General features: G+C 42.1%; 1 protein-coding gene across 1 annotated transcript in view; it reads right to left on the bottom strand.

The window, feature by feature from the left end:
- Nucleotides 1-280: 280 nt before the first annotated feature.
- Nucleotides 281-26,688, bottom strand: part of LOC127647502 (oocyte zinc finger protein XlCOF6-like) — a 50,488-nt gene continuing 24,080 nt past the window's right edge. Inside the window, exons 3-4 of the mRNA XM_052131771.1 lie at nucleotides 5,439-5,544; nucleotides 281-3,285 (exon numbers count right to left, since the gene is read on the bottom strand). Coding sequence (XP_051987731.1) covers nucleotides 2,198-3,285; nucleotides 5,439-5,544 — 1,194 coding nt within the window. The 3' untranslated portion in view covers nucleotides 281-2,197. The remainder of the gene's footprint in view (nucleotides 3,286-5,438; nucleotides 5,545-26,688) is intronic.

Below are 26,688 nucleotides of genomic sequence, written 5' to 3'. Positions count from 1 at the left end.
GCAAGATAGTGTTTTTAGGTCAGAGAATACTTTAGCAGGTGTCATTTTTCTGATCAACCCACATACATTCCATGCAATGATTCTAATGTTGTGTCCAACCACCCCCTTACAGTTAGCAGAAGGCTTAGCCATTAAAACATATCAAAGGAAAAGCCAATGAAATTGAGAAAAAAAATACATACATACATACATACATACATACATACATACATACATACACACACAAGTAAAAATAGAAACCAAATAAAAATAAAAATCCTCCATCAAACAAAACAAAAAAAAACACAAGTGAATTTAAAGGAACACATTGAAGTCACTTGTTCTTATGTTTGTCCATCTGTACATGGCAAGTGGCCAGGAAAACCTTAACACAATCGATTAAGGAGTGGAGTTGACTCCAAAAAGCTTGAAGAGTTTAACACCATTAATGCCATGTCAGTTCATGCGGTGGCGCTTGTGAATACAAGTCCAACAAGAAAAGAGAGAAAAAAAGAAAAGAAAAAACCTATATCAGCAAGTTGGGCAAAGACATGAAGTCTATCAAATAATAACAAGTACTCAAATAATCAAAAATTTGATTGTCTATTCAAAAAGGTATCCAACACTCGCTAAAAGACCCACACATTAAGATTTTAGGATACAAGATATTTTTAATTTATGACACAAGTACCTCGTGGCTTGCCATAATTCATTGCATCCTTCATGTTCCAGTTACAATTTACTGTCCAAATATGTGAATTCTATGCAAATATATATATCATAATTACCATTATGTTCTTGTTGTATTATTTGAGCCTGTAAATTTAAATGGACCGGCTGCATTCAGAGCAGAGCAGCGCATTAAAATGAACCACTTTAAAATGGTATGATGGTTATACGGTCTATGGAGGTTTCCTTCAAACTCCCATGAAAATACAAGCAAGGATTTTTATAGCAAAAAAGAGATCCCCCTCAGATCCGTCAAATCCAGCTCATTAGACATAAAAGTTTTGGTGGTATAATCATTCTGCACCTTCAGGGGAGTAGAAAAGATGCTCCATACCATTGTACAACACACAGTCGGGCTGGGTAAATCATGCCAAAACGAACACCTCGCTTGTACAGCAGGCCCTTAACATTGTTGATTGAAGCTCTCCTTTTTACCACTGAAGTCTTCGTAGACTATGATTTTATGTCCCTTGAACAAGATCTCTTTCATGACCCTCACACATTTAAGCACAACTTCCTTCTCAATGTAATGATGAAATCTCATTATTGAGATTGTGGGGATTTTGACCTTGGCGAGGTTTGTGTCTCAGGTCAAGCTCTGGTGGGGCAGAAAGGATGTCGCCGAGAACTTTGGCAAAAAAAAAAAAAATCAGTCAAGAACTGCCTGGCATCTTTTCCTTCGATATCCTCAGGAAGACCAACCACACAAATATTCTGGCATTTAGAACGTGACACAAGGTCTTCCACTTTAGATCTTGAAGTGCCGTTCTCCAACACCAACTTCGACTGAAGAATTGAGACCACGTGTTCAAAATTAGTTATCCTGTAACTGTGGTCTGTGAGAATAGTCTCCATATCAGTGATAGTAGTCGCTTAAGTCCTAATAGAAGCAACAGAAGAGCGAAGGCACTCCAAAGATGATTTCAGCAGCGTAGTGAGTTTCACAGTCATGTTCGCTGACCAGCATCAGTTGTTAGCGGGATTGAAACGTTGTCCGACATCTTGCTGCTGTCTTGCCCAAGGTGAGACACCAAAGTTTGAGAGTTATGTTTACTGCCAGCTCACGCACCTTTACTAATCAGGATCAGGTTACCAGGTGATAAAATGGCACGTAGTAAATAAAACAGTCCAAAATGGAGTGTTATGACAGAAAATTATGGGGAAAAAAAAGGGAGCGCTGACACCATGTGTCTATCCACTACATGGCAGAACCAGAAGTCCATGAAGTTCTTCATTTTTGTCACATTTCCCATCTGGTTTGTTTTCCAAGAGATCTTTTCTCCATCACTTGATGATCGACGCAGAATCGTTGTTGTTTGCTTGTTTGTGCCACGGACGTGGAAAATCTTCAAGACCAAGTGAAATTTCATCCAAGTCTGTGATAAATCCATTCAAAGTTAAACAAGTACCCCCGACTCTAACACGATTACTTTCAGTTTGCTCTTTTAAATAACTCTGGGCAATGCCCTTTTTATTAAATCAAGGGCATTTACTGCTTCTCTCCAGAATGCACTCTCTCATGTCTTTTAAGGTGCTGTGACCGAATGAAACTCTTTCCACATATACAGCATGTATAAGGTTTCTCTCCAGTGTGAATTCTCATGTGTATATTAAAGCATCCTTTACGCAAAAAACTCTTCCCACACTGAGAGCATAGGAAAGGCTTCTCCCCAGTGTGAGATCTTATGTGATCATTAAAGCTTCCTCTAGAATTGAAACTTTTTCCACACTGATGGCATGTGAAAGGTTTCTCTCCAGTGTGAATACTCATGTGCACATTAAGGGATCCTTTAGTCTTGAAACTCTTTCCACACTGAAGGCATGAGTAAGACCTCTCTCCAGTGTGAATTCTCATGTGCACATTAAGATCTCCTTTCTTTGTGAAACTCTTTCCACACTGATGGCATGTGAAAGGCTTCTCTCCGGTGTGAATTCTCATGTGCACATTAAGGGATCCTTTCTTTGTGAAACCATTACCACACTGAACACATGTAAAAGGCTTCTTTCCAGAGTGAGATAAAATGTGTATTTTAAGGCCTGCTTTGTCCATGTAACTTTTTCCACACTGAATGCATGTGAAAGGCTTTTCTCCAGTGTGGTTTCTTATGTGCATGTTAAGATTTTTTTTCTGTGTGAAACACTTTCCACAGTGAGGGCATTTAAAAGGTTTCTCTCCAGTGTGAATTTTAAGGTGCATTCTAAGACCTTCTTTCCGTATGAAACTTTTTCCACATTTCGGACATGTGAAAGGTTTCTCTCCAGTGTGAGTTCTTATGTGTATCAGAAGGTTTTTTTTATGCATAAAACTCTTTCCACACTCATGGCAGGGGAAGGAATTTTTTGCTTGAGTTTTGTTTTGTGAGGAATTCTTCTCAGCCTGTGAGCAACTAAAAGATTTTTCTTCAGTTACAAAACAAGGATCCTGATATTGATGTTCCTCCTTCACTTTCTTCAGTTCTTGAATTTCCTCTTTCACTTCATTCAGTTCTTGACTTTCTTCTTTCACTTCATTCAGTTCTTTACTTTCTTCTTTAACTTCTATCAGTTCTTGATATTCCTCTTTCACTTCCATCAAGTCTAAAAAGAAAAAGCTCATATTAATTAAATGCAAGTAAAGTGACCCTCAATGTAATAAAAAAAAAATAGCTTTTACATCTATAACAAGGGACTCCCCTCAACCACCACCAGTTGCCAGCAAATTTTAATATGGTTATTAAAGTGTTTAATCTACTACACATTAACTATATTTTGTATTGTAGCCTGCTAGTGTTGTCAAAAGGACCAGTACTTCAGTGCCAAGTCAGTACTAAAATAAAATAATATTTCTGCAGCACCAGTAATACCAAGCACAGACTCAAGCTGAAACCTGCACGCTGTCTGACTGACACACAACTGCTTTCAAATGTTCATATGCTTACATGTTACTCCTTTTAAACTGTTAACAATTAATCAAATTAAAACCATGATTTGATGGTATATTACCAGCAGCTCTGGTTGCCAAACATTTACCGTAAAACATGCATTGATCATGTTTCAGCCTTTACGGGATGTAATTTTGATGCCTATATATTTTACTGTTCATTGCCATTTATATTCTAAAATTATATAAACTCGAAACCCTAACATTCTGGGATTATAAAAATGAGCTTTTCACTTGATAATATATTGTTATTCACTATTGTAATTGATGAAAAGTGGCCCTTCCAGCAGCAATGACCAATAAACATGTAGGGACATGTAGTGTGCAGTGTCACTCACACAAACACAAAACACCATCAGGGTAACACAGGGTAATGTGAAAATAAAATAATGCAAAAAACATTAACTAAACTACAAAAAATGACATAATTCTGGGAATTCTGGGAATGCATGATTATTGTTTTTTCTTTATATAATTATTTACCCTAATGTATTTTCGTTAAACAATTTACATTTTTACCGTTAATTAGATGGTAAAATTATACTTTTCACATCTAAAAAACATAATGCATGTATTTTCTCATTAAATGTATCATTTTTTACCGTATATGTTAAGGTAACTACCCGTTAACTTATTAATTTTTTATTTACAGTAGCATTTTAACAGTCTTTTACCATTAAAATTCAGAAACTTTTTGATCAATTATTGTTTACCATTTGTTAAATAAAAAATTATGGCACAGGCTATTTGCACTAAAGTGTAAAAAGCAACAGAAAGCATCTCTGCACCAAGTGCAAACAGCATTAGATGTTATTTATTTTTTAGCACTCAAGGTCAAGTTGTAAGGTTGAATCAACTGCAAGGAAAACGTCATGGTTACTGTTGTACCACCGTTCCCCGATGGAAGGAACGAGACGTTGTGTCGATTGTAGTGACACAAGGGGTCTCTTCTGAAAGCCTTGCATACCTCTGAACTTGAGAAAAGGCCAATGTCAAATTGGCAGACAGAATTTGCATGTCCCGCCCCCGAACATACGGGTATAAAGGGGAGCGTGCAAGCGTCTGTCAGACAGGTTTTTGCACTTAGAAGCCAAGAATAAGGTTACGGCGCATTACAGTGGTAGGGATAGTGACGTGGCAAGGGGAAAACAATGTCTCGTTCCTTCCATCGGGGAACGGAGGATACAACAGTAACCATGACGTTCCCCTTCTGTGACTCACTCGACATTGTGTCAATTGTAGTGACACAAGGGGTCCCACTTCAAAACACCATGCACTAACCCGTGTTACGTGACTGCTGAGCCAGGTGCAAGCAAGCTGTTGCGTGCTAAATTCTGCTGGGTCAGCTGCACGTAACCCTGCCCAATGCCCCCAATAAACAGTGTCATATAACTCTCTTAGGTTCCCAGTACCCGTATGGAAACAGGCGACGTGACTTGCATGGGAGCCAGCCGGACAGCCACGGCCTTTTCTCTTTCTACGTTTCTCGTCATAGAGTTAAAAAGCGGCTGGGGCTATCTTAACGCTATAGATGCATCGGGGAAGGCGTCCTTTTTCCATTCCTATTCTTTCAGGGGGGAAAGGCCCAGCGGAGACCACAACCTGCCCAGACTGGAGGGAGGTAACTTGTGGCTAATACACACGGGGGTTGTCAAGCCACCCGTGGACATGGTGCTGTGGTAGATCCTGCCTGACAAGAGACACGGCGACCGGGGGCAGCGAGGACTGCCCAAGGGACCGTACCATAGAAAATACATCACAGGGAGTTGTCTGAAGCGGGAACTATGCCTGTGGAGCCCAAGCCCAACACGGAGCACTCGACTTGTGGTGGGTCTGGCAGCGAACTCCTCCACTGAATCTGTGGCCAGAGGGCCAGGGAGGAAGAGCATCCAGGAAGCAAGAGCTAACTGGCTGACCTGGGAAAGAAGGAGCACAGGATCAAATTGGTGAATGGCGACACCCAGTCAGCTGTTCCGTATTACAGAGTTCTACTTGCTCGGACCTAACAAAACACGGGAGGAGACCGACTCAACCCTGAGGTTGTAGAACCTAGCAAAGGTGTTGCCCAGCCTGCTGCTCTGCAGATGTTTGCTAAGGAGGTGCCATGGGCCAGTGCCCACGAGGATGCAAAACTTCTCATAGAGTGTGCTCGAACCCGCAAGGGGCCTCGTTTGCAGACAGCATTCCCTTTCATCCTTCTGCCAAAGACAAAGTGCTACTCAGAGCATCTAAAGCCCTGCGTGCGGTCAACATAGATATGCAAACACGTACCGGACACAGCAACAAAGAGGCAGAGTCTGCCGTCCAGGGGCCAGACATGGAGGTTCCACAGGTCTGGGCACAGAGGGTGCCTCGTCCCTGAGAAAGAAGGTCCATCCTTCTTTGGACCTTCAGGAGTACAGCCAACAGCTCGAGGCAGTTGATGTGCCAACGCAGGCGGGGCCCCGTCCAGGAGCCAGCGGCTGCATGCCCATAGCACACGGCGCCCTAACTCCAGATCAGTTGCCTCCCAACCTAGTTGAAAGGCATCTGTGGTGACCACGACACATCTGGACACCTGCTGTAGGGCGACTCCTGTCCGCAAAAAACAGAGGTCTGTCCAAGGGTTGAAAGTCTGACAGCAGGAAGGGTTGATTAACACACGGTATTGCCATGCCAATCTCGGGACTCGAGTCTGAAGCCAGTGCTGGAGCGGTCTCATTGGCATCATCACAAGCGAAGTGGCCGAGGATGCCATATGCCCCAGGAGCCTCTGGAACCATTTGAGAGGAACCGCTGTACCTGGCTTGAAGCGAGCAAGGGACGTGAGCACTGACTGCACGCGCTCGGTTGTGAGGCGCACCGACATTGAGACGGAGTCTAACTCCAAACACAGAAAAGAGATGCTCTGAACCGGAGAGAGCTTGCTTTTTTTCCAATTGACCTGAAGCCCCAAATGGCTGAGGTGCGCGAGCACCTGGTCCCTGTGGGCACATAGTAACTCTCGAGAGTGTGCTAGGATGAGCCAGTTGTTGAGGTAATTGAGTAGGCGGATGCCCACTTCCCGTAGCAGGAAAAGGGCTGTCTCTGTGACCTTGGTGAAGACGCGAGGGGACAGGGACAGGCCGAAGGGGAGGACCTTGTACTGATATGCCTGGCCGTCAAATGCGAACCGTAAGAAGGGTCAGTGTCGAGGCAGAATGGAGACGTGGAAGTACGCATCCTTCAGGTCTACCGCCGTGAATCAATCTTGATGCCGAACGCAGGTTACAATTTGCCTCTGCATGAGCATTTTGAATGGGAGTCTGTGTAATGTCCGGTTGAGAACTCGCAAGTCCAAGATTGGTCTCAACCCACCGCCTTTTTTGGGTACGATGAAGTAAGGGCTGTAGAAACCCTTTTTCATCTCAGCTGGAGGGACAGGCTCTATCGTGTCCTTGAGTAGCTCCATAGATGGTTATGTTGAGGGAGAGGTTGTGCTCCTGACACCAGCGTGTCAGAGTGTGCACCTCATCTCTGTAGGCTGTTTCATCTTTGTCAATGATCAGACCTACCACCATCATATCATCAGCAAATTTAATGATGGCATTGGAGCTATGTGTTGCCGCACAGTCATATGTGTACAAGGAATAAAGGAGTGGACTGAGAACACAGACCGCCGGGGCTCCAGGGTTGAGAGCCAGTGATGAGATGTTGATGCCCATTCTAACCACTGGTTGATAGGAAGTCCAAGATCCAGCTGCACAGCGAGCTGTTTAAGCCCAGAGCCCGAAGTGTCACATAAAGCTTGGAGGGCACTATGGTGTTGAATGCTGTGCTGTAGTCTACAAACAGCATTCTCACATAAGTGTTCCTTTTTTCCAGGTGGGAGAGAGCAGTGTGTAGTGTGTAGTGTAGATGCAATGGCATCATCAGTGGAACGGTTGTTGCGTTAAGCAAACTGCAATGGGTCAAGTGAGGCAGGCAGAACTGAGCACATGTAATATATGATTAGCCTCTCAAAGCATTTGCTGATGATGGGGGTCAGAGCAACAGGACGCCAATCATTTAAGCAAGCGATTTTAGATTGCTTTGGTACAGGTTAATGGTGGACGTTTTGAAGCATGTGGGGACTAGAGACAAGGAGAGGGAAAGGTTGAAAATGTCAGTAAAAACACCAGCCAGTTGGTTCATGCACACTCTGATGACGATATTCACCCGCCGGAAAGATTGTGTTACATCCACTACAGAGAGTGAAATTACGGAGAGTGAACTAACCTCTGTAGCTTCGGCCATGTGAGCTCTCTCTGTGAGGGTGGTGTTATTTCCCTCGAAACGAGCATAAAAAGTATTCAGCTCATCCAGGAGAGAGGCAGCGATGTTCACGGCAGAGTTTTTATTCCCTTTGTATTCCGTGATGATATTCATTCCCTGCCATATGCTTCTAGAGTCAGTGGTGTTGAACTGTCCTTCAATCTTGTTTGGCTGCTCTGATATTTGTGTGGAGGGCATAATTGGCTTGTTTATGCTCCTTCGTGTTCCCGGAATTAAAAGTGGAGGTCCGCACATTAAATGCCGCACGAACGTCGCTATTAACCCATGGTTTCTGGTTGGGGTAGATCCATATGGTTTTGGTCAGAACAACGTCCTTACGCACTTTTTGATGATACACGTTACGCTATCAGCGTAAACCTCAATGTCATCATCAGAGGCGGATCGGAACATCTCCCAGTCTGCATGATCAAAACGGTCACTTAAGGGATCCAAGATGGCGGCGCGGTAGCACGCAACGGCCACTCCGGATCCACAATGGTGCTATTTTTGTTAAAAAAGCCCGACTTTTGCAACACATGGACATCGGAGCAACCGGTGTTCGTGTCTACCATCGCCAGACACTACTGAAATATAAGACTCATGCAAAAACCAAGCTGCATGATGACCTGCAGGAGGCGCTACGCGTACTCGGCTTGCTGCGGAGACCAGGCCTCCAGCCCTCGGCGTCGCCTGATGCCGGTGGCGGGGAGAGGACGTCGTAAGCGGTGTGCGTGAAAGCGAAGCGCGGAAAGAGGGCGGGGTCCATGCTAGGCTAAAAACAAACCCTAGCCGGCCGGCTCTCCCGTCTATCCTGCTCTCAAATGTTTGCTCCCTGGACAATAAACTGGACTATATCCGACTCCAGCAGGCTACGCAGCGTGAGTTTAGAGACTGCTGCGTCTTTGTTTTCACGGAGACGTGGCTCAGCGACAGAGTTCGGATGCCGCCATTCAGCTAGAGCGGGCTCGCCTGCGTTTCGTGCCGACAGGAATACAGCTCTCTCGCGGTAAGACTCGCGGTGGTGGCTTGTGTGTTTACATCAACACGGAATGGTGCAAGAACTCTATGCTAGTCTCTAGTTACTGTTCATCGCTGTTGGAGCTTGTGACTGTTAGATGCAGACCTTTTTATCTACCACGGGAATTCACCACTGTTTGCATAACCGGAGTTTACATTCCCCCAGCGCTAACGCTAAGGAAGCGCTCTGTGAACTGTATGGGGCTATGAGCGAACTGCAGAACGCTCACCCCGACGGACTGTTTATTGTCGCCGGAGATTTCAACCATGCAAATCTTAAGACAGTGCTCCCTAAATTCCATCAGTATGTGGACTTTGCAACGAGAGGGCTGAGCAGCTTGATCTTGTTTACACAAACATCCCAGGAGCGTGCGGTGGAACCCGCCCCCACCTCGGCTACTCAGACCACATCTCTGTTATGTTAATTCCAGCATACAGACCGCTAGTCAGGCGCACAAAACCGCTTCAGAAGCAGGTGAAAACCTGGCCAGCAGGAGCCATCTCTGCTCTTCAGGACTGTTTTGAGTGTACTGACTGGCACATGTTCAGGGAGGCTGCAACATATGGCGATTCTACCAACTTGGAGGAATACACAGCATCAGTGACCAGCTACATCAGCAAGTGCATTGATGATGTCACTTTCTCAAGACCATCACCACACGCTCCAACCAGAAGCCATGGATGACTCGTGGAGGTGCGCACGCTGCTGAGGTCCGAGACTCCGCCTTCAGAGCAGGCGATAAGGCAGCCCTAAGAACAGCTAGGGCCAAACTGTCACGGACAATCAGAGAGGCAAAGCGCGCATACGCCCAGAGAATCCACAGTCACTTCCAGGACAGCGGTGACACGCGGCGCATTTGGCAGGGCATCCAGGCCATCACCAACTACAGGACAACATCAGTTGCCTGTGACAAAGATGCCTCCCTTCCAGATGTGCTGAACGACTTCTACGCTCGGTTTGAAGTGCAGAACGACGTGATGGCGAGGAAGTCCACCCTCCTCCCAACGACCAGGTGTTCTGTCTTACCACGGCAGATGTGAGGAAAACTCTACGTAGAGTCAACCCACGGAAGGCTGCTGGACCAGACAACATTCCTGGCAGAGTGCTCAGAGGATGTGCAGACCAGCTAGCAGATGTTCTTACCGACATCTTCAACATCTATCTGAGCAGCGCCGTTGTTCCAACGTGCTTCAAGGCCACCACCATCATCCCCATGACAAAGAAGTCTTCAGTGTCCTGCCTCAACGACTACCGTCCCGTTGCACTTACACCCATCATCATGAAGTGCTTCGAGAGGCTCATCATGAGGCAGATTAAGACCCAGCTGCCCCCCTCACTAGACCCACTGCAGTTTGTGTATCGTTCAAACCGTTCAACGGACGATGCCATCACCACAACCCTCCATCTGGCCCTCACCCACCTAGACAATAAGGACTCATACGTTTGAGTGCTGTTCATAGATTTCAGCTCAGCATTCAACACAATCATTCCCCAGCACCTGATTGGAAAGCTGAACCTGCTGGGCCTGGACACCTCCCTCTGCAACTGGATCCTGGACTTCCTGACTGGGAGACCTCAGTCAGTCCGGATCGGGAACAGCATCTCCACCACCACCACACTGAGCACTGGGGCCCCCCAGGGCTGTGTGCTCAGTCCACTGCTGTTCACTCTGCTGACTCACGACTGTGCAGCAATGCACAGCTCGAATCACATCAAGTTCGCCGATGACACGACCGTGGTGGGTCTCATCAGCAAGAACGACGAGTCAGCATACAGAGAGGAGGTGCAGCGGCTGACGAACTGGTGTAGAGCCAACAACCTGTCCCTGAATGTCGACAAAACAAAAGAGATGGTTGTTGACTTTAGGAGAGCACAAGGTGAACACACTCCACTGAACATCGACGGCTCCTCTGTGGAGATCGTCAAAAGCACCAAATTCCTTGGTGTTCACTTGGCGGAGAACCTCACCTGGTCCCTCAACACCAGCTCTATCACCAAGAAAGCCCAGCAGCGTCTCTACTTTCTTCGAAGGCTGAGGAAAGCACATCTCCCAACCCCCATCCTCACTACATTCTATAGAGGGACTATTGAGAGCATCCTGAGCAGCTGCATCACTGCCTGGTTTGGGACTTGCACCGTTTCGGACCGCAAAGCCCTGCAGAGGATAGTGAGGACAGCTGAGAAGATCATTGGGGTCTCTCTTCCCTCCATCAAAGACATTTACAAAAAACACTGTATCCGCAAAGCAACCAGCATTGTGGACGACCCCACACACCCCTCACACAAACTCTTTACCCTCCTCCCGTCTGGCAAGAGGTACCGAAGCATTCAGGCCCTCACGGCCAGACTGTGTAACAGCTTCTTCCCCCAAGCCATCAGACTCCTCAGTACTCAGAGACTGGTTTGACACACACACACACACACACACGTGTCCTGAGTTGCACTTTAATTACTGTCACTTTATAACTGTCTGCTACCTCAATAACTGCTATGTGCATAGAACATTATCTCATAGTATGTTATGTTTACATTTTCAGAAACTGTCATCTTTTTGCACTACTGAGTACTGGTCGGCGCTGCACTGTCTATTGTCCTGTTCATTGTCAGTAATTTGTTGTACTGTCCTGTACTTTTTGCACATGTTTGCACGTGCACTTTATATAGGTATATATAGGTAGTTTATATAGGTATTTTATTTTGTTGTGTAGTCTCATGTGGTCCTGTGTTGGTCCTTTGTTGTTTTTATGTAGCACCATGGTCCTGGAGGAACGTTGTCTCGTTTTGCTGTGTACTGTACTAACTGTATATGGTTGAAACGACAATAAAAACCACTTGACTTGACTTGATGTAGCGGAGAATCTGATTGGTCTGACCAGCGCTGGATCATTCTGAGGGTGGGTGCTTCCTGTTTCCGTTTCTGCCTGTAACAATCTCAGCTGAGCCCTGCCCACAAAGCTCAACACAGACAGACTGTGATATATTAGAACTGCTCCAAGATTCAGCACCCAAGGACGACTTTCTGGAAAACACCCAGGGAAACCAGGACAGCATATTACAGCCTCCGATAATACCAGAGCAACAGCCCATCTCACCAGACACGTTATCCCTCTCTCCAGCATCTCCACATCTGTGCTTCTCAGAGAAAATGGAAGAACTGGTGTATGCTGGAACCAAACTATCCCACTCTTTTGCTGCAAGCCCCCAGATATCAAGCAAAAAACAGCAGGCCCCTCAACCACCAAAGCCTGCGGGCCCAGCTCACCTTCCCCCTTCTCCTGTTAGAGCTCTCCGGCCTCTGCCACAACGCCAGGGCTCACACCCTCCTCCATCTGCTCGAGGTGAACCAAAAACAACTGATACCAGCTCTCAGTGATGTGTGTCGGGTCTACGCTATGATAACAGTAACTTTCTCAAATTTTTACAAAACAAGCGGGAACCCAGTGTGCCTGTATCTTTCTCTATTGCTGTTCGATTACATGATAGAAAGTCTAAGGCCTTCAAAAGCCGTACAGCAATCCCATCTAATCTGGTGCCTATTACACGCCAAACTAACATTGCTGTGGAGACAAAAAGTAAGACTGTTAAGTTTGCACTTTTAAACATCCGCTCACTTAAAAATAAATCACTTCTAGTCAACGACTTAATAAGCACATACAACCTGGATTTTATGTTTCTAAATTAAACTTGGCTAGAAGACAGCTGTAGTGCAACAGTCCTTAATGAAACATCCCCTCCTAACTTTACTTTGAGTGTCTTCAGAGAAGGTAGGAGAGGTGGGGGTTTAGCTGCTCTTTTTAAAGATGTCTATCAATGTAAGCAAATATAATTTGGGAATTACCCGTCTTTCGAATATCTGGGTAGTGTGTTAAAAGGTGCTCCACGCATTTTACTTATTATTTACAGGCCTCCAAATTACTCTCCAGCCTTTGCTGAGGACATTACACAACTGTTATCAACAATTACCTCAGAGTTTGACTGTTTTGCCATTGCTGGAGATTTTAACATTCACATAGATAATGCAGAACCAATATGGCAAAAGAAATCAAAACTGTTTTAAAAACTTTTGATCTGACTCAGCATGTACATGGACCCACACACAATCATGGACACACTCTAGATTTACTTATCAGTAAGGGTCTAAACATTTCATCCATTGTTATTAAGGATGTAGCACTGTCTGATCATTTCTGTATTTTCTTTGATATATTGATCTCTCCTGCCATTGAAGCTAGATCTGTGTTTGTCAAGAAGGTATGCTTAAATGAGAACACTAGTGTACTATTTATGAAGGCTATATCTTTAACACCAAGTATATCTGCTGACTCTGTTGATTTTCTCCTGGATTCTTTTAACTCAAAAGTTAAAAGTGTAATTGATGATATTGCTCCTGTGAAAGTCAGGAAGAAGAGTGGCCTTGGAGAGACTCAACAGCAGTGCAAAATATGAAAAGTCAATGCAGAAAAGCAGAGCGCATGTGGCGGAAGACAAAACTTGTATTCCATTATAACATCTACAAAGACAGCATCCATGCTTTTAATATGGAACTAGGCAAAGCTAGACAGACTTTCTTCTCGAATATTATAAACAGTAACTTAAACGACACACGCACTCTTTTTGCGACTGTAGAGAGACTGACAAACCCCCCAAGCCAGATTCCCAGTGAAATGCTCTCAGACAGCAAGTGCAGCGAGTTTGCTTCTTTCTTCTCTGAAAAAAAATCAATAATATCAGAAAGGTGATCAGCACATCCTTGAGTTGTGCTGGGGTCAGACAAATCAAACCACAACCTGAGAAAGTACGTCTGATTTCAAAGAAAATGATGGCAAAATTTTGGAAGAAACCGTACAGCACCTTAAAACATCAACCTGCACCCTTGATGCACTTCCCACATCTTTTTTCAAAAGTGTGTTCAACTGTTTAGAAGCAGATCTCCTAGAAGTGATAAACTCCTCACTTCTCTCTGGGAATTTTCCAAACTCCCTGAAAACTGCAGTTGTCAAGCCCCTCTTGAAAAAGAGCAATCTGGATACACTGCAAAAAATGATTTTCTAGACAAAAAAGTATTTTTGTCTTGTTTTCCTGTCAATTTATCTAAACTTTCTTAAAACATGATTTATTTACTTGTCAAGCAAAATGGGATAAGATATTAAGTCTTGTTTTAAGATAAATCTGACTAAATTTAGTGAACTTTAGACTCAAAACAAGAAAAAAAATCTGCCAATGGGGTAAGCAAAATAAACTTAATTTAAAGAGAAAACAAGTTTATTTCGCTAGACTTAATATATTATTCCATTTTGCTTGGCAAGTAAATAAATCATGTTTTAAGAAAGTTTAGATCATTTGACAGGAAAACAAGACAAAAATACTTTGAATCATTTTTTGCAGTGTAAGACCATATTAAGCAACTGTAGACCGATCTCAAATCTTCATTTCATAGGCAAGATCATTGAAAAAGTTGTCTTCAATCAGCTGAACAAATTCTTGAACTCAAATTGATACTTTGACAATTTTCAATCTGGTTTCCGATCGCATCACAGCACAGAGACAGCGCTCATAAAGATAATAAACGATATTCGCTTAAATACTGATACAGGCAAATTATCAGTACTGGTACTACTCGACCTCAGTGCTGCATTTGACACTGTCGATCACAACATACTTCTTGACAGGCTGGAAAACTGGGTGGGGCTTTCTGGGATGGTCCTAAAATGGTTCAGGTCATACTTAGAAGGGAGAGGTTATTATGTGAGTATAAGAGACCATAAGTCTGAGTGGACGTCCATGACATGCGGAGTCCCTCAAGGCTCAATTCTTGCGCCACTCCTGTTCAACCTGTATATGCTCCCAATGAGCCAAATAATGAGAAAGAACCAAATTGCTTACCACAGCTATGCAGACAGTTGGATGTGCCAAAATTTCTTCAGTTAAACAAAGACAAAACTGAAGTCATTGCGTTTGGAAACAAAGATGAAGTTCTCAAGGTGAATGCATACCTTGACACTAGAGGTCAAACAATTAAAAATCAAGTCAGGAATCTTGGTGTGTCTCTAGAGTCAGACCTTAGTTTCAGTAGTCATGTCAAAGCAATAACTAAATCAGCATACTATCATCTGAAAAATATTACAAGAATTAGATGCTTTGTTTCCAGTCAAGACCTAGAGAAACTTGTGCATGCTTTCATCACCTGCAGGGTGGATTATTGTAATGGACTCCTCACTGGCCTTCCCAAAAAGACCATAAGACAGTTGCAGCTCATACAGAACGCTGCTGCCAGGATTCTGAGCAGAACCGGAAAATATGAACATATCACACCAGTCCTCAGGTCTTTACACTGGCTCCCAGTTACATTTAGGATTGATTTTAAGTATTATTACTGGTATAAAAATCACTCAATGGGCCAGGACCTCAATATATTGCAGATATGCTCACTGAATATAAACCCAACAGATCACTCAGATCATTAGGATCACATCAGCTAGAAATACCAAGGGTTCACTCTAAGCAAGGAGAGTCTGCTTTTAGCAATTATGCCAGCCGCAGCTGGAACCAGCTTCCAGAAGAGATCAGATGTGCTCCTACAGTAGTCACATTCAAATCCAGACTCAAAACACATCTGTTTAGCTGTGCATTTACTGAATGAGCACTGTGCCACTGTGTGTCCGACTGTTTGTACTGTATTTTATATTCTAAACTGTTTCAATTATTCTTATTTTTTTCCAATCTTATTTTAATCTCTTCTATGTAAAGCACTTTGAATTACCATTGTGTATGAAACGTGCTATATAAATAAACTTGCCTTGCCTTGTAAGAGGGCAGAAGGAATGGAAGAGTGGTCTGATTTGCCAAATGGAGGGATATGTAGCCATCGTGGAAGTGAGAGTAGCAATGGTCCAAAACCCGGTCCCCTCGTGTGTTGAAACTGATATGTTGGTGGTATTTTAGTGTGATTGATTTGGCTTTGTTAAAGTCCCCAGTCACAATGAACACGGCCTCAGGGTGCATGGATTCCTGCTCACTTATACTCCCATACAGTTCCTTGAGTGCCCGGTCTGTGTTGGCTTGTGGGAGGGGATGTACACAGCAGTGATAATGACCACTGTGAATTCCCTCAGTAGCCAGGATGTTCTAAATAACATGCCTATATAAAAGTGCTCGTGCAAACGTGTGCAAAAAGTAAGGGACAGTACAATACATTTCTAAAAATTAACAGGACAATAGGCACAGTGAGAGAAAGTGCAGCACCGACCAGTACACAGTGCAAAAAGATGACAGTTTCTAAAACTGCCAAATGTAAACATAATATACTATGAGATAGTGTTATATGCAAATATCAGTTATTGAGGTAGCAGCCAGGTATAAAGTAACAATAATTAAAGTGCTACTCAGGACACGAGTGTGTGTGTGTCAGTCCAGTCTCTGAGTATTGAGGAGTCTGATGGCTTGGTGGAAGAAGCGGTTACACAGTCTGGCCGCGAGGGCGATGGCTTGGTGGAAGAAGCGGTTACACAGTCAGACGGCAGGAGGGTGAAGAGTTTGTGTGAGGGGTGTGTAGGGTCATCCACAATGCTGGTTGCTTTGCGGATGCAGTGTTTTTTGTAAATGTCTTTGATGGAGGGAAGAGAGACCCCGATGATCTTCTCAGCTGTCCTCATTATCCTGCGCAGGGCTTTGCGGTCCGAAACGGTGCAAGTCCCAAACCAGGCAGTGATGCAGCTGCTCAGGATGCTCTCAATAGTCTCTCTATAGAATGTATTGAGGATGGGGGGTGGGAGATTTGCTTTTCTCAGCTTTCGAAGAAAGTAGAGACGCTGCTCTGCTTTCTTGGTGATAGAGCTGGTGTTGAGGGACCAGGTGAGGTTCTCCGCCAGGTGAACACCAAGAAATTTGGTTCCAGATCAGTAGAGCAGAAAGACTTGATAGAATATCCGTTCCTCTGATAACACCAGGATTTGTTGATCATAAAACGTACACCACCACCTCTGCTTTTACCTGAGAGGTCGTTCGCTCTGTCTGCTCAGTGTACGGAGAACGGTTTGATGGCTGAGTCTGGAATCTCCGCAGACTTCCAAGTTTCTGTAAGGCAGATAATACAGCAGTCACTCTTCTCTCGTTAGAAAGCGATCTGCACTCTCAGCTCGCAGAGCTTGTTGTCCAGAGATTGAACATTTGCCAGTAGAATAATGGGTAGCGGGGGCCGATTTGCACGAAGTCTTACTCTGATTAGAACACCGGCTCCATTTCCCCTTTTCCTTCTGTGTTTCCACGGCTGGGCAGCCCAGACAAAGGGATCCGCTGGCGTGTTTGTAAACAGCGGGTCGGTATTGAGGAATTTGAAGTCCGGTTTTCAGTGTGCAATTGCAGAACCAATATTCAAAAGTGTTGAATATAAAAACATAAAACAAATGTTTTTCTGTTCGTCATCTGCTGTATCCACAACAATCCATACGTGTTTGAGCCATATTTCCTTCTTGCAGGTGTTCACTTCAGATTTTACAGCTGGTTATCGCTAACGTCCGTACAAAGTAGGCTAACCTAAATAGTAAAAGTAATTCCAACTTTTTTTCGGTATACTCTGTCTATATTATCTCAGAATTAAAAAGTAGTAATCCAAGTCAAGTTCGTTGACTGAGCATCTTGAGCATCATGAGCTTAACCCTTTAACTGTCACCCCTCCCCCTTTTTTCACATAGACATGAAAATCACTATCCAAACTTAAATGGTTGTATCTATTTCAAGAATGCTTTGTCATATATACCTATGGACAAGTTGTGTTCCAAATTTTAGGTTGATATCTCAAAAAATTAGCTTTCAGTAAGATTTTATTTGGGCGCAGTAAAAAACTTGGAATGAGCAGTCTCTAATCTCTAATGTATTGGTCCAATGTTTAATTAATTATTACTCTATATCTTGCATTTAAATACATATACCTTTGTATTCAATTATAATTAAATTATCTTTATTGTGAAAATATTTATTGTATTTATTCATACTGTACATACTGTACTGCAAAGTAACTTATCTGTTATACTGTTTAACTGTGTTAGTGTTGCCGCACTATCCTGATCATTATAGCACTAAATAGGAACAACCAAAGGTCTTCTATATAATTTAAAACAAATACCATGATGACTAGACCTTGGTTAGGTGTTCTTATAATGGATGTAAGTATGGTGAACAGCAAGTAAATATTGATTATATGTCAGTTACGGCCTTTTGCCTTTGCATGACTCCTGATTTTTGGCACATGATACAAAGGCAGAGTACAGTAACTGCCAAACAAGGGTCAAAGGTCAATTTTGAGCTCAAGATTTTTTGCATACAACCATTTCTTCAGTATAGCAACTAGTTGTGAAATTTTGGGAGTCCTACCTATAATACTTTTGTCTGGACAAAACAGAAACTTTAAAGTCATTTTTCTCAGTTTCACACTCTAGTGAGTTAAGGTCTTTTGCAGGGCAGCATACTCGGCACCATCTTGAGTCCATCACTTATAATAACTTTTATTTACATTAAGCTTATTATAATGAAAACATTTATTTTAAAGGATTATTTTTACTGCAGCGCTGCCTATTTCCACCATTGAAATTTGCTGCTCGCAAGAATCCGGAAACGGGGTTCCTGCAGAGTGACATCAGAGTAATTTTATCTATAGCCACACATGAGATTGAAATTAACCCCCCCACCCCCGACAAGCGTTTACAAAACATCACTTATACATATAGATTAGGTGGGGTTTATTCGAGGCCATAGCTCTGCTGAAAACATCAAGTGTCTCATCAATATCATGTGGTCATTAGCAAATTATCAATCTCCGATTGCTGCCATCTCATTTGATGCCGAAAAGTTGTTTGATATGATAGAATGGGATTATTTTTTAAGATTTTGGAAATGTATGGGTTCGTGAGTACTTTTATTGGTTGGATTAATTTATTTTATAGACACCTTGTAGTGGTGGTACTAACAAATGGACAACTTCAGATTATTTTACTCTGGATAGGGGCACCCGGCAGGGTTGCCCTCTTTCACCATTATAGTTATGCCTTGCCCTGAAACCATTAGCAGCCATGATAAGAAAGGAGGATGATTTTCCAGGGGTGATTGCGGGAGGTGTGGCGCATAAGCTTCTGCTTTACGCAGATAATATTTTATTATTTGTCTCCAACTCTACTAGATCTATGCCTTGCCTTCACAGAATTATTAATTCCTTTTCCAATTTCTCAGGATACATAGTCAATTGGTCTAAATTCGAAGCTTTAGCTTTGAAAGCATACTGTCCAGTAACAGCCTTCCAGCTGGGCGCCTTCCAGTGGCCCAAACAAGGCATTTTATTCCCAACAAATGTGTCTGATTTAGTCAGAGTTCATTTTGATCCCTTAATAAAAAGGTGGGCTTCAATATAATTTATCGATGATTGGGAAGGTTAGTGTTATTAAAATGAATTGGATTCCAAAATTCAACTACCTGTTACAATCTCTCCCTAGATGCCCCGGCCCCGCTCTTATTTCAAGCAATTTGATAGCATTTGGAATGGTAAGCGTCCCAGGTTACATTTTTATAAACTGCATAGGCTGATTGACCTGGGTGGGTTAGGCCTACCCAAGATTATGCATTCGGTCTCAAACATTTGACTCACTGGGCACATCCACCTGAAAGAGCCCCTTGCTGGTTTTGTATTGAACAGAAAGATATTGCCCCAATTTTTCCATTGCAATGCCTATCTATCAAACTAATCGGAGATGTTATGTTACACCCTGTTCTCTCTCATCTGAACTCAGTATGAACAAAAGTGTTCAGAGTGTTTAATTCAGACATTTATTTAAATCTCAAGCATATGGCTGAACCCTAAATTATGTATTAATAAGTCCCCTTTCTGAACGGTCAGATTGGATTGTGAGGGGGGTTAATACATTCAGTGACCTATATGAGAGTGGAGTATTGAGACCTTTTGAAAATTTTGTTCAACATTTCGGGCCTCCCAGTTCTCAATTTTATCTCCGTATTTACAGCTGCGCAACCTACTCTGCAGTGCTTTGGGAGTGGCATGCACCCCCCTAATGCAGCAGATACTCTGGGAATGGTGATTGCTGCTTTTGGGAAAGGTCATGAGGCATCTGTGTATTACTCCCTGCTAACCCAGAGTCTGGGGGACGGAGCTTTAAATTCTCTCAAATGATTATGGGAGGAAGATTTAAATTTGTTTTTGGAGGGAGTGTGGGCTAGGATTCTAAAAAAACATCATGTCTGCATCTAGAGATGCAAGGATGTGCCTTACGCAATTTAAGATTCTACATAGATTTTATTGGACCTCTTCTAAATTGTATAGGCTAGGTCTTAAGGACAAAAAAAGGACGAAATGGCGATGCCATTCAGAGGATGGAGACACCACCCATGTTTTTTGGAGGTGTCGTAAGATACAGGAGTTCTGGTTGAGGGTCCAGAATTGTATGGGCGACTTATTGGGTACTCAGATCTCGTTTTGCCCCAGGCTCGGTATTTTGGGTAACAAAATATGGAAGTCAGCTTGAGCCCCCTCGTTTCGTGAGTGGTGCGAGGAGATGAGCAGGATGGTAGCTTGGGAAGAGTTATCATTTAGAAGGCTAGGCAACATGGATATGTTCATCAGGAGGTGGGGCAGCTATTTGGCCTTTTTGGAGGGCTCTTGGGGATGGACAGTGTTGTTTTAAAAGTGTGTTTTGTAGCCTTTTTGTTTTTGAACATATACTTTTTTTTTATTATTTCTAAATATTATCTACTGTTTTATTGTCTGTTTGTGTCTCTTTGTTAATTGTATTTGACCACTGGAGTATTAGTTTGTGTTGGGTGTTGGGGTGGTAAATTATAATGTGATTCAAAATATTCTATTCTTATATATATATATATATATATACATACATACATACATACACACACATATACATATATACACTCACCTAAAGGATTATTAGGAACTCCTGTTCAATTTCTCATTAATGCAATTATCTAATCAACCAATCACATGGCAGTTGCTTCAATGCATTTAGGGGTGTGGTCCTGGTCAAGACAATCTCCTGAACTCCAAACTGAATGTCAGAATGGGAAAGAAAGGTGATTTAAGCAATTTTGAGCGTGGCATGGTTGTTGGTGCCAGACGGGCGGTCTGAGTATTTCACAATCTGCTCAGTTACTGGGATTTTCACGCACAACCATTTCTAGGGTTTACAAAGAATGGTGTGAAAAGGGAAAAACATCCAGTATGCGGCAGTCCTGTGGGCGAAAATGCCTTGTTGATGCTAGAGGTCAGAGGAGAATGGGCCGACTGATTCAAGCTGATAGAAGAGCAACTTTGCCTGAAATAACCATTCGTTACAACCGAGGTATGCAGCAAAGCATTTGTGAAGCCAGAACACGCACAACCTTGAGGCAGATGGGCTACAACAGCAGAAGATCCCACCAGGTACCACTCATCTCCACTACAAATAGGAAAAAGAGGCTACAATTTGCAAGAGCTCACCAAAATTGGACAGTTGAAGACTGGAAAAATGTTGCCTGGTCTGATGAATCTCGATTTCTGTTGAGACATTCAGATGGTAGAGTCAGAATTTGGCGTAAACAGAATGAGAACATGGATCCATCATGCCTTGTTACCACTGTGCAGGCTGGTGGTGGTGGTGTAATGGTGTGGGAGATGTTTTCTTGGCAAACTTTAGGCCCCTTAGTGCCAATTGGGCATCGTTTAAATGCCACGGCCTACCTGAGCATTGTTTCTGACCATGTCCATCCCTTTATGGCCACCATGTACCCATCCTCTGATGGCTGCTTCCAGCAGGATAATGCACCATGTCACAAAGCTCGAATCATTTCAAATTGGTTTCTTGAACATGACAATGAGTTCACTGTACTAAAATGGCCCCCACAGTCACCAGATCTCAACCCAATAGAGCATCTTTGGGATGTGGTGGAGCAGGAGCTTCGTGCCCTGGATGTGCATCCCACAAATCTCCATCAACTGCAAGATGCTATCCTATCAATATGGGCCAACATTTCTAAAGAATGCTTTCAGCACCTTGTTGAATCAATGCCATGTAGAATTAAGGCAGTTCTGAAGGCGAAAGGGGGTCAAACACCGTATTAGTATGGTGTTCCTAAAGGTGAGTGTATATATGGAATCAATAAACAAATTTAATAACAAATGTAGTAGTAGAGCCATTTGCAAAAAACATATTTGACAAAATAAAGGTTGCAATATAAAGTTTAGATAAAACTGTTTTAAAACCAGTAAAATAGTAAAAAAGGACAACTATATTAAAAAGAACAAAACACATGTTAACTGGCAAGAAGTAGAAATTTTGAAATTCTGCAGAAACACTCACATTCACACCACTGAATGTGAGGTGATAAAGTGCATCCCAAATAATGGCATGCTGAAAAGAGCATGCCAAAGGTGCCCACACGTCAACCAAAATATGGGTGTCATCTCTCCAGCAGAGGTCACTATGACCTGACTACTGATTATGTGGGACTTACAATGTGACACCAGTTTCTAATTTGTAATGCCACTGCATGTGTGCAATTTCCCCCTTGCCATGCCCTTCTCTCAGAATGAAACATTCCTTTTTAATTACGTCCATTCACATTTAAATCAAAATCTAATCAAACAGATTTGGTCAAAATAAACTCACCAGACACATTCCTTGAACTGGTTTCCATTCCTTTAAATGTTATTAAAAGACAAAGTACTCTCTTTCTCTGCAGTTCCATTATATTCTGAGGAGTGGATGTGTGTGTTTCTGCAGAACTTATATTTCTTACCAGTCAACATGCATTTTGTTATTTTAATATAATTGTGCTTTCTTTAGTTTAACTATTTTACTGCTTTTAAAACAGTTTTATCTGCACTTTATTTTGTCAAATACACTACTGCAGTGCTGTGAAAAGTATTTGCCCCCATTCTGATTTCTTCTGTTTTTGAGCATCTCATACTATATTGTTTCAGAATATTCTAACAAAATGTAACATATAACATAAAACAAAGGCAATCTGATTAAACACAAAATAGTTTTTATAATGATAATGTTAATTATTGAAAGAAAAAAAAAATCACAAGCCCCCTTACAAAATCCCCAAATCTATGAAACTGCATTCACAATGTGGTTCAGCTGGACAAGACACACACAGGCCTGATTACTGCCAGACCTGTTCCATCAAATCAACACCTAAATATAACTTTTTCAGCAGCATGAAGTTGGCTAAAAGGTCTCACCCAGTAGCACACTTTGCCAAGGTCGAAAGAAATTCCAGAAATGAGGAGGAAAAAGGTGATGTAAATACATCAGTCTGGGAAGGGTTACAAAGCTATTTCAAAGGATCTTGGACTCTAAAGAACCACAGTGAGAGCCATTATCTCCAAATGGAAAAAGTAGTGAACCTTCCCAGAAGTGGCCAACCTTCCAAAGTTCTTCCAAGAGCACAGCGATGACTCATCCAGGAAGTCACAAAAAAGCCAAGGACAACATCCAAGGAACTGCAGGCCTCTCTCGCATCAATAAAGGTCACTGTTCATGACTTCACTATCAGAAAGATCCTGGGCAAAAATGCCATCCATGGAAGAGTGGCAAACCATTGCTAATCCAAAAGAACATCAAGGCTCGTCTGAACACCTTGATGATCCTCAAATCTTGAGGACTGATGAGTCAAAAGTAGAACTGTATGCAAGACAGGAGTCCTGTTACATCTGGCGTAAATCAAACACAGAAATCCACAAAAAGAACATCATACCTATGGTCAAGCATGGTGGTGGTAGTGTGATGGTGTGGGGATGCTTTGCTGCTTCAGGGCCAGGGTGACTTGCAATAATTGAGGGAAACATGAATTCTGCTTTCTACCAGAAAATCATAAAAGGAGAACGTCCGGTCATCAGTCCGTGAGTTGAAGCTCAAGCGCAACTGGATTATGCAGCCAATGATCTAAAGCATAGGAGTAAGTCCACCTCTGACTGGCTCAAAAGAAGCAACATAAATTATTTGGAGTGGCCTAGTCAAAGTCCTGACTTCAACCTGATTTAAATGTTTTGGCAGGACCATAAACAGGCAGTTCATTCTCAAAAACCCTCCAGTGTGGCTGAACTAAAGAAGTTCTCAAAGGACAGTGGGACAAAATTCCACAACAGCGTTGTGAAAGACTGATCTCCAGTTATCGGATGCATTTGGCTGCAGTTGTTGCTGTTAAAGGTGGCACAACCAGCTATTAAGTTTAAGGGGGCAGTTTGTTTTTCACATGAAAAACTATATTTGAAAACTGTGTTTTGTTTACGCAGGTTGCCTTTGTTTTATGTTATAACTTGTTTGAAGATCTAAAACTATTTAGTATGAAAAAGTAACTGGCTTTGTTTACCTTCAGAAATTCAAAGAGATGACTAATTAATCAGTGGGATCACACGCCGAATATTTCAATTTACCCCTATATAAATTAAATTAGGTAGGCCTATACATAAACATTTTTACAGTTGTTACGGTTGCATCAAGTCAAAATCAATGCTATACGGTCTAATGTGCATTTCAGCGCAAAATATAATGTCACCATTTGTATTAGTTTCTATCATTAATTATTTTTCTTCTTTCATTTTTAAATTAAGGATCAAAAATATTTAGTTTTCCACTGTTGCAATGAAATCAGGTGCTGGTGCCACCATCTGTAGAACTTGGTGGCATATGTTAGTCTGGAGCCCTGTGTTAACTTTCATGTTTCCTATTGGTGTTTATGTTTAAATAAAATAGTGAAAGTGATTTTCTGAGCACTTTGAGTGTCAAAAGCTCCCAGTAAATAATAAACACACACATGACAACGCAAACATGAATAACCCATCTATAATGATTTTAAGGTCATTTTAAGATATTACTCCATCGAAGTACGTAAATACGGGTCCGGCCTTGCAGGCTAGAAAATCCTAGAGGGAAACACTGATGACTGTGCTTTGAGACTGCAATGACAATATGTACTAGGGCTGCACGATTCGGGGAAAATGTCATATTGCGATTAATGAGGCTAATATTGCCACTAAACACTAAACCACTAAAACTGTTGTTTATAACTGTTGTGTTTTTCTTTTTTTTTAAATGACCAACTGTTATTTCCAAATCCTCTTTCTCAAAGGTTCTACTTATCGCTGGTAGCCTACCTCTTGTCCAGTGTTTGGATCATTTTCTGAAATCCCACTTTGCTAACGGTGCATCATGTCTCTTTATATCTCTGTATAAGTCATATGGCGTGACACTCGCAAACACATCTGTAATTGTGCTTTATTATGTCAATGAAAACGGTTGACATTTTAGTCATATTTTAGTAACATTTAGTAATATTGATATTTTAGCCACTGAACACTGTAAACATTTTAGCCATAAGAGTATTATTGATAAGCATTTGTTAATCTTGTCTAGCCAAAACATATATATGTATATGTATATGTATATATATATATATATATATATATATATATATATATATATATATATATACATACACACACACACACACACACATTTTATTGTTGTTGTCATTTTAGTGTTATTTTTCACATAAGATTGATCTTATCATGATGATCTAATCAATGATGCTACACGTTGCAAGCTGCAGACAGCGGGGGTGAGAGACGAGCGTCTCCGTGTTAGTGTGCGCATCACCCGGCAGAACTTTAAATCTCTCCCGCTCTCGACTCCCGCTCAGATTGTGTCTTCCGCAACTGGTTGAAGCGGCTCTGACCGCACAGAGAATGACAGTTTTGTAGTTTGAGTTTATTTACATGCCACGCTCCTGTATTATATGAACTTTAATTATTTATGAAATAAAGACATATCGCCAAGCTGTAATCTGTGTTTCTGTGTTATTTTTTCTGGCCACCAGTTCAGTGTTGGTCTGCTTGGTGTCCATTTTCACCTGATTTCCATGCTGCACACCGGAAACTCACATGACATGACCACACGTGCCATTGCCTAAACTGAGACTGACTGGTCATCTTTTTATTAGCGGTGTAGAAAATGGGCAAACAGCTCTCAGACAGAATGGGCTGTCATGTCCACACTTATTTATTTTATATAATCGCAGCATTTTGACGTCATATAATCGCACAGGCTGACATCGCTATTGCGATATGATTAATCGTGCAGCACTAATATGTACAGTGAAAAAGGAGTTATATTCTGGTCTGTGTCTCACCCAAAACCAACTGGATAACTTCAGAAGACTTAAATTAAACCACCAGAGTCTGACTGATTATGTTTATGCTGACTTAATCTGTGTTTTGAAGCTTCAAACGTCTGATCACCATTCACTTGCATTGTATGGACCTACAGAGCTGAGATATTCTTCTAAAAATCATAATTTGTGTTCTGAAAAAGACAAAGTAATACACATCTCGGATGGCATGAGGTAAATAATGAGAGAATTTTCATTTTTTGTGGTGAACTATTCTTTTAAGTGATTGTTAAAATGATAAATTGAAATTGTTTTGGTGATTAAACCTAATATTCGCATATAATGCCGCTGGCATGTGAAAATTGTGCAAAAGCCTTACAATAAATCTTTTAATGTGTCTGTAATTCATTTTTTTTTTTTATCACTTTTAGTAGCATTGTAAAAGTTGTTATATATTTGTACGTCCTTGTTTAATTTACAATGTTATGACCAGCTCAAATGGTTTTATAAGTAAAGAATGAACACCAACCTGTTTGTTCGTCAGTGTGTTCGGTTTTAATTCTGCATGCTTCTGGATAAGCCATATCTTCACTCTCCTCTTTAA

This window comes from Xyrauchen texanus, chromosome 8 (genome assembly GCF_025860055.1).
Source record: "Xyrauchen texanus isolate HMW12.3.18 chromosome 8, RBS_HiC_50CHRs, whole genome shotgun sequence".
NCBI lineage: Eukaryota > Metazoa > Chordata > Actinopteri > Cypriniformes > Catostomidae > Xyrauchen > Xyrauchen texanus.
The sequence above is the reverse complement of the archived record's forward strand: the minus strand, read 5'-3'. Positions and strand labels throughout refer to the sequence as shown.